Source organism: Carcharodon carcharias, assembly GCF_017639515.1.
Source record: "Carcharodon carcharias isolate sCarCar2 chromosome 27 unlocalized genomic scaffold, sCarCar2.pri SUPER_27_unloc_2, whole genome shotgun sequence".
NCBI lineage: Eukaryota > Metazoa > Chordata > Chondrichthyes > Lamniformes > Lamnidae > Carcharodon > Carcharodon carcharias.
The window spans coordinates 1,895,230-1,904,463 of NW_024470635.1; the positions used below are offsets into that span (position 1 = coordinate 1,895,230).

Genomic DNA, 9,234 nt, shown 5'->3' on the forward strand with positions numbered 1-9,234 from the left:
TAAATCTTGACTAATCTTAAACGGAAGGATCAGCCCAGCTTAACCTCGGTGTGGGAAAGCATTTAGAAGAGGGGATTCAGGACAAAATTAACAGTCACTTGGATAAATGTGGATTAATTAAGAAAGGCCATTTGTTAAGGGCAAATCGAGTTGAACGAACTTGCTTGAGTTTTTTGATAAGGAAAGAGAAAGATGATGAGGGTCATACGATAGCTGTGCACATAAACTTCTGAAAGGCATTTGATAAAGTGCCGTAACAAGCTTGTCAGCCAAGTTAAAGCCCATGGGACGGATCTGACTGAGTGAAAGGAAACAAAAGGCCGGCCACAAATTGGTGGGAATTTTACATGGTGATATGTGTCAAACGAATCAGCTTTGTTTCAAACACAGCGTGTGTCTTATCTTTGATTTCTCTAAAAATGTTTATCGTGTGTTCTCACAGCTTCTCTCCCACCTTCGATGTGTGAAAGGAGCATCGCGCCTACAAACCTGGTTCAGATTTAAAACTGAATCCACTCGGCAAATATTTTTAACAAATGTGAACAAGTAAACAGATCACATCAAATAATCGGCAAAAATACAGTGAGTGTTGATGTGAAATGTACTACCAGAAAGTTGGAAGCAGTTTCAAAAGTGACTTTCCAAAGTGAATTGGATCTGTTATGATAAGGTAAAGTTTTCAGGGTTCTGGGGAAAAGAGCAGGAGAGTGGGACCACTTGGCAGCTCTTTCAAAGATGGTACCAGCCCCACCACGCAGCTCTATATTGACAGGAGACAGTCTGATGTCCAACTCCCCGAGAATAAAGAAAGATCCCAACTCTCCGAGGTCCCCTTGGAACCTGATGACAGGTTCCTTCCTTCTTTTGAAATTCCACTTCTGTGTGCAGGGGCTGCAGACAGTGGACACAGAGCAGCAAATAGGGCTCCGAATATATACCCTGGGTTTATCCTTGACCTGGGCTTCCTGCTGGATATGCACTAGGATCCATTGGGATTTCAATGTGCTGGGGCATTTCTGAGTGTGTCACTGGACCACCAGGAACAGGAGAAGGCGGTTGATGTCTGAAAGCTGCTCCACGATTCAATTTGATGAGGGTTGATTTATATCAGAACTCCATTTACCCGCCTTCATTGCATATCCCGTGAATCACTTACTGAACAAAAGTCTATCCATCTAAGTCTTGTAAGCTCTGATTGACAGTGAGCATCCGCTGCATTTTGTCGGTGAGAGTTCCACATTTCTACTGCAATTTGTGTTAAGAATCTCTGCTCGATAGCACTGCTGAATGGCCAAGCTCTAACTTTTGAAAAATTCATTCACAGGATGTGGGCTTTGCTGGCTGGGCCAGCATTTATTTCCCATCCATAGGTGTCTTTGAGAAGTTGGTGGTGAACTGCCTTCTTGATGTACCCTTGTTCTCTATATTTTCCTGAATGCACGTCGAGCAAATTTTGGTTGATCCTCTTTAATCCAGACACCAGAATTAATTTAATGAGTTGGACAATGAGCACCAAGACCAGGGCGTTAAGGTAGATTGGGAAAACACAGCAATCGCTCACTTGGTAGTGACACCTAGTGTAACGGATGGAGGGAAGAGAGGGTAAAGGTGCATAAAATTCTTCTTTATCACCCTGCCCATTTCCCTCTCTCAGCATGTAGGGACACAGAGCAGAGGACAGACTCCCCTCCTGTGTACTTGGTTACTGTATAAATTAACTTAATAATCAGAACACAAAATATGATTCTGCATACAACCATGGAGACCTTCAATGGAGTTAACATTACCCAGCATTCACCGATCCTAGAATATGCTCTATCTTCAACAAAAACAGAATTACCTGGAAAAACTCAGCAGGTCTGACAGCATCGGCGGAGAAGAAAAGAGTTGACGTTTCGAGTCCTCATGACCCTTCAACAGAACTAGGTGAATCCAAGGAGAGGGGTGAAATATAAGCTGGTTTAAGGTGGGGGGGTGGGGGGTTGGGTGGGGGGAGAGAAGAGTGGGGGGGGTGGTTGTAGGGACAAGCAAGCAGTGATAGGAGCAGATCATCAAAATATGTCACAGACAAAAGAACACAGAGGTGTTGAAGGTGGTGACATTATCTAAACGAATGTGCTAATTAAGAATGGATGGTAGGGCACTCAAGGTATAGCTCTAGTGGGGGTGGGGGGGCATAAAAGATTTAAAAATAATGGAAATAGGTGGGAAAAGAAAAATCTATATAAATTATTGGAAAAAACAAAAGGAAGGGGGAAGAAACAGAAAAGGAGTGGGAATGGAGGAGGGAGTTCAAGATCTAAAGTTGTTGAATTCAAAATTCAGTCTGGAAGGCTGTAAAGTGATTAGTCGGAAGATGAGGTGCTGTTCCTCCAGTTTGCGTTGGGCTTCACTGGAACAATGCAGCAAGCCAAGGACAGAAATGTGGACAAGAGAGCAGGGTGGAGTGTTAAAATGGCAAGCGACAGGGAGGTTTGGGTCATTCTTGCGGACAGCCCACAGGTGTTCTGCAAAGCGGTCTTCCAGTTTATGTTTGGTGTCTCCAATGTACAGGAGACTGCATTGGGAGCAACAAATGCAGTAGACTAAGTTGGGGAAAATGCAAGTGAATTAACATTTCACTTGCATTTCCCCCAACTTATTCTACTGGATTGGAGAGACCAAACGTAAACTGGGCGACCACTTTGCAGAACGCCTGCGGTCTGTCCGCAAGAATGACCCAAACCTCCCTGTCACTTGCCATTTTAACACTCCACCCTGCTCGCTTGCCCACATGTCTGTCCTTGGCTTGCTGCATTGTTCCAGTGAAGCCCAACGCAAACTGGAGGAACAGCACCTCATCTTCTGACTAGGCACTTTCCAGCCTTCCGGACTGAATATTGAATTCCCTCCTCCATCCCCACCCCCTTTCTGTTTCTTCCCCCTTCCTTTTGTTTTTTCCAATAATTTATATAGATTTTTCTTTTCCCACCTATTTCCATTATTTTTAAATCTTGTATGCTCTGCTAGTCTTTCCATCCCACCCCCACTAGAGCTGTACCTTGAGTGCCCGACCATCCATTATTAATTAGCGCATTCGTTTAGATAATATCACCACCTTCAACACCTGTGTTCTTTTGTCTGTGACATATTTTGATGATCTGCTCCTATCACTGCTTGCTTGTCCCTACAACCACACCAACCCCCCCCAACTTCTCCCCCCCCCCACCAAACCACCCTCCCCCACCTCCCCCCTTAAACCAGCTTATATTTCACCCCTCTCCTTGGATTCACCTAGTTCTGTTGAAGGGTCACGAGGACTCGAAACGTCAACTCTTTTCTTCTCCGCCGATGCTGCCAGACCTGCTGAGTTTTTCCAGGTAATTGTTTTTGTTTTGGATTTCCAGCATCCGCAGTTTATTATTTTTACGCTCTATCTTCACCTTGGGCCGTCCTTGCGCAGGCGCAGTGCCAGGCAGTGACTAGGGCATGCGCAGCAGGGGCTCTAACCAGAGCCTCTAACCAGAGCATGCGCAGTCCGGTGCTGGAAGGACAGACGGGGCCGTGTGGCATCAGTGAGGAGAGCAGAGGAATCGAGCCAGCGGGTGGGTGAGGGAAATTGGAGCCGTCAAGTGAGTGGGGAGTTTTCATTAACACTTGCTGGAGGCCTTAAGACGCGAATAAGAAGTTTCCGGTCCAACACTCGCACAGGGTTTGGAAGTTGCCGCGCTTCTCCCGATTTCAGGCCCAGATTAACAGCCGCCATCCTTTAAATGGTGTGCAGAAGTGTGTCCGCCATCTTTATTGGGGGCAACATGCAGCAGTGCGCCATCTTTGTCGGAGACAATGTGCAACAGTGCGCATGTGTCGCCATCTTTGTCGGAGGCAATCTGCTACAGTGAGCGTGTGTCCACCATCTTTATGCGGGGCAATTGCAGCTGTGCGCATGTTTGGTGGAAGAATTAAGATTTGGAGCCAGAAATCCGGAATTAGAGAAAGTGAAGATATCTCGGAGGATTATAAGTCTGGGGAAGATGACAGGGATAGGGAGGGGAGAGATCATGAAGGGACTTGAAAGGATCAGGAATATAAAATTTTAATGCTTCTTAGCCTTTGTCGGTCAGTGACCACAGAGGTGTTGGGTGAAGAAAACTTGATGCGAGTAAGCACACGGGCAGCAGAGTTTTGGATGACCTCAAGATTACAGGGAGGTTGAATGTGGGAGGTCTGCTAGAAGTACGTGAGGGTAGTTAAGTCTAGAGATAACAAAGGAATGGTTGAGAATTTCAGCAGCAGATGAGCTGAGACTGGGGTAGAGTTGGGCAATGTTACTGAGATGGAAATAGGTGGTCTTGGTGACGATGTGGATATGTGGCTGGAAGCTCATCTTGGGCTGAAATATTTCACCATGGTTGTGAACAATCTGGTTCAGTCTCAAGACAGTTGTCAGGGAGGGATGGAGTCGGTGGGTAGGAAGTGATGTTTGTCGTGGGGCTGAAGACAATGGCTTCAGTCTTCCCAATACTTAAATGGAGGAAATTTCTGCTCATCCAATACTGGATGTCAGATAAGTCAGGATGGTGTGAGACCTGGAGGTGATGGTGTTCACGTGCACCTGCTACCCTGGTCCTAGGTGGTGGAGGTTGAGGGTTTGGGAGGTTCTGTCATAGTTCTGGTCGAGTTGTAGAGATACGAAATTTGTCTTCTTCGGTCCATCTCCCACATTTCTCTCTCTTTCCCATTCTCTTCACCCACAGAGGACAGAGTCTTGTGTAGGCACAGACGGGGTGGCAGGTTCCCTTCTCTGAAGGACATCAATGAACTAGTTGTGTTTTTATGACAGTCCGGCAGCTTTCATGGTCACTTTTTCCTAGTGCCGGCCCCACAATTTACCAGATTCATTCAGCTCAATTTCACAACCTGCGTTTGTGTTTTTGTGGGTTCTCTCTCACTCCCTTTTTTCTGTTGTAAATCAATTTCACAGGGTATTAGAAGGGGAGGATTTGTAGTCAGGAAAGCAAAACTAAACATCCCAACAGGATCTGACGGAGTCGCCCAATTTATCACAATCTGAATATGATGGGATTTTGAACATGGAAGGAAAAAGAACCCTTCACAGTGGGAAGAGACCGTACATGTGTTATGTGTGTGGACAAGGCTTCAGCCAATCATCTGGCTTGTCAAAACATAAATGCAGTTACACTGAAGAGAAACCATGGAAATGTCAGGATTGTGGGAAGGGATTCAATTACCCATTTCAATTGGAAGCTCATCGACGGACTCACACTGGGGAGAGGCTGTTCACCTGCTCCACGTGTGGCAAGGGATTCATTACTTCATCCAACCTGATGACACACCAGCGAGTTCACACTGATGAGACACCTTTTAAATGCCCAGAATGTGGGAAGTGCTATAAACGTTCTGGGGACCTGATGCGCCATCAACGTGTTCACACTGACGAGAGACCATTCAAATGTCCAGACTGCTGGAAGTGCTACAAAAGTTCCTGGGAACTGATGTCCCATGAACGAGTTCACACTGACGAGAGACCTTTTAAATGCCCAGACTGCATGAAGTGCTATAAAAGCTCCGGGGAACTGATGTCCCATCAACGTGTTCATACTGACGAGAGACCGTTCAGGTGCTTGAACTGTGGGACTGGGTTCAAGCGTTCATCTACCCTCACTAAACACCAGCGCACTCACACTGGGGAGAGGCCGTTCACCTGCTCCAAGTGTGGGAAGAGATTCACTCAGTCATCCCACCTGCTGACACATCAGCGAGTTCACAGTGGGGAGAGACCTTTTAAATGCCCAGACTGCGGCAAGTGCTTTAAAAGTTCCAAGGAACTGCTGTGCCATCAACGTGTTCACACTGACGAGAGACCTTTCAGATGTTCTCATTGTGGGGCTGAGTTCAGGCGTTCATCTCATCTCACTGAACACCAGCGAGTACACACTGGGGAGAGGCCATTCACCTGCTCCACATGTGGGAAGGGATTCACTCAGTCTTCCAGCCTGAAGACACACCAAAGAGTTCACACAGCAAGAGATCTTTTAAATGCCCAGCGTGCGGGAAGTTCTATAAAAGTTCTGGGGAAGTGACGTCCCATCAACGTGTTCACACTGATGAGAGACCTTTCAGCTGCTCTCAGTGTGGAACTGGGTTCAGGCGATCATCTCAATTCACTGGACACCAATGAATTCACATTGGGGAGAGACTGTTCAGCTCTTTTGAGTGTAGGAAGGGATTCACTCATTCTTCTCGCCTGCTAACACACCAGCGAGTTCACAAGTAACTACAATGATTGGATTTTGCTGTTAATCACATCCGGAACTGAACCATGTTAGTTTTTGCTGATGTTAATAAACTGCAGCCCAGTTATAAGGGGTAATATTCTGGATTAAAGTGAAATGAATTAGCTTTCTGTTGAACATACGGTGTGTCAATTTTTTTTAAACATCTCTAGTACAAGCTACAAATGAACAAGGAACAGGAGGAGGTCACTTGTCCCTTCAAGCCTGCTCCACCGCTCGATAAGATTATGGCTGATCTGATTCAAACCTCAACTCCATATTCCCACCTAACCCGATAACATTTCACCCCCTTGCTCATCAAGAATCTATCTACTTCTGCTTTAAAAATATTCAAAGACTCTGCTTCCACTATCTTTTGAGGAAGACTTCCAAAGACTTACTACCCAAAGAGAAAAATGCCTCCTCATCTCTGTCCTAAATGGGTGACCTCTTTTTTAAACAGTGACCCATAATTCCAGTTTCTCCCACAAGAGAAAACATCCGTTCCTCATCCACCCTCACAAGACTCATCATGATCTTAGATGTTTCAATCAAGTCGCCTCTTACTCTTCTAAACTCCAGTGGATACAAGCCTGGCCTGTCCAACATTTCCTCATAAGACAACATTCCCATTCCAGGTATTAGTCTAATAAATTTTCTCTAGACTGCTTGCAATGCATTTACATCGTTCCTTAAATAAGGAGACCAATACTGTACACACTACTCTTGATGTTGTCTCACCAATGCCATGTATAACTGAACTATAACCTCCTTACTTTTGTATTCAGTTCCCCTTACAATAAACAACATCATTCTATTGTTTTTTTTCTAATTATTTGCTATACCTGCACACTAACATTTTGCAATTCATGCTCTCAGACAGCCACATTCTCTATATCCCAGAGCCCTGCAATCTCTCACCGTTTACATAATATGCTTTTTTATCCTTCCTGTCAAAATAGACAATTTCACATTTGCCTACATTATACTCCATTTACCAGATCTTTGCCCACTCACTTAACTGATCTCTATCCCATTGTAGACTCCTTATATCCTCTTCAAAAATTACTTTCCACCTATCTTTGTGTCATCAGCATATTTAGCAACTATAATTTGGTCCCTTCATCCAAGTCATTTATTCACATTGTTACAAGTTGGGGCCCTAGCACTGATCCCTGTGACATACCACTCGTCCTGCCATCCTGAAAAATGAGCTATTTTTGCCTAGTCCCTGCTTCCTGTTAGCTAGCCAATCTTTTATCCCTCCACCATGAACTTTTACTTTCCGCAATAACATTTGATGTGGCACTTTATCAAATGCCTTCTGGAAATCTAAGTACAGCACATCCATCAGTTCACCATTATCTACAGCACATGTTACTTAAAAGAACTCTAACAAACTGGTTAACCATGATTTGCCTTTAACAGAACCATGTTGACTTGGCCTGATTACCATGAATGTTTTGAAGTCTCCTGCTATAACGTCATTAAGAATAACATCGAACATTTTCCCTATGACAGATGTTAGGCTAATTGGCCTGTAGTTTCCTGCTTTCTGCCTCCCTCCCTTTTCAAGCAAAAGAGTTACATTGACTATTTTCCAATCTCTTGGAACCTTGCCCAAATTTAGGGAATTTGGAAAATTAAAACCAATGCATCAAATATCTCACTCAACACTTCTTTTAAGACCTAAAGATGTCATCAGGACCGGGAGACTTGTCAGCCGCAGCTCCAACAATTTACTCAGGACCACTTCCCTTGGGATTGTAATTTTCTTAAGTTTCTCTCTCCATTCAATTTCCTTATTTACAGCTGAATCTGGGATGTTACTTGTCTCCTCTGAACTGCGCAGGCACCTGGCTAGAATATTAAATGGTGACGTCATGCAGCAGCACTTTGGGTCTTTGTTTTGAAGAAATGGAATTCGGCTGTTCTCATTAGGAATGCTGGAGACGGACTGATCAACAATGTCATCATCAAATGGTAGAGCACAAGAATAGGCCCTACAACGCATCATTTCTATGTCTAAGCATTTTGCAAACAGTTTTCTAATTAGTCCTAGTTTCCTTCTCTCCGTAACCTTGATTTTCTCCCTCTCCAGTCACTATCCAATTCCTTTTTGAAAACCCCTGAGTGAAGAAAAATAATATTGAAAGATAAGCAGGAACTTCTGCTGTGCCCAGTCTGCTAAATACTGCAGTGTTAACAAAAGTTTCCTTGACCCAATGACACGAAGAGTTGCACTGGGGATTATTATGCCATTTTTTAAGCCACAAAATGTACTTAAGCTGTTGATTTCAATTTAAATATTTAAATGAAGTTTATTCTGATCAAGCACCTCCTCATTTTTCTCAGTTGATATATACAATCTAATTCCCCTTGCTGTTCAACCTGTTACAGAGGCTGTGATGGAAAAGTGGGAAAGGTTTGCTACAGCTATACAAAGCCCTGGTTAGATCACACCTGGAGGACTGTGTATAGTTCTGGGAATGGCACCTTATAAAGGATCAATATTTGCCTTGAAAGATTCAGAGAAGCCGCATTGATGAAGTTGGTAGGTTTTGGAAATTGAACGTTGTACATTCGCAGCTTATGGCACTATTTCACCTCACTGCTCACTTCATGTTCATGTCTAACACACTCGATGCTGTTATTGGCTGAACAAGTCTTCTGTGTTTGAACTAAACATGCTATTATTCGGCACTCCCACTTATGCCGCCCTTCTCTTCCTCTTTTATTCTCATTCTTTCATTCCTAGTTTGGGAGGAAGAATGAGGAGTGACAGTATTTATTTCAGTGACCAGGGAAAAGGTTGGGTAATGTCAGGGACAGAATGGACAGACGGCCCTCTTTCTCTGCTGTAACTATTCTATGATTTCATGCAAATAATATTAATATACTCGCAAGGTTTGTAGTCGTGGCTGAGTAGTTAAGGCGATGGATTAGAAATCCATTGGGG

At 44.2% G+C, this 9,234-nt stretch overlaps 1 protein-coding gene across 2 annotated transcripts; it reads left to right on the forward strand.

Annotated features, from left to right (window-relative positions):
- Positions 1 to 606: 606 nt before the first annotated feature.
- On the forward strand, positions 607 to 7,074 carry LOC121273877 (zinc finger protein 501-like). Of its 2 annotated transcripts, none has more exons than XM_041181028.1 (2): positions 607 to 670; positions 4,964 to 7,074. In XM_041181028.1, exon 2 carries the CDS (start codon positions 5,073 to 5,075, stop codon positions 6,081 to 6,083), a length of 1,011 nt encoding a protein of 336 aa, XP_041036962.1. In that variant the 5' UTR covers positions 607 to 670; positions 4,964 to 5,072; the 3' UTR covers positions 6,084 to 7,074. The 2 variants fall into 2 exon arrangements, with proteins under 2 accessions (XP_041036962.1, XP_041036961.1); XM_041181027.1 differs by lacking the exon at positions 607 to 670 and adding an exon at positions 3,526 to 3,611.
- Positions 7,075 to 9,234: the final 2,160 nt, after the last annotated feature.

Coding starts and splice junctions, on each gene's coding strand:
- LOC121273877 (XM_041181028.1), top strand. CDS start 5,073: ATGGAAGGAAAAAGAACCCTTCACAGTGGGAAGAGACCGTACATGTGT.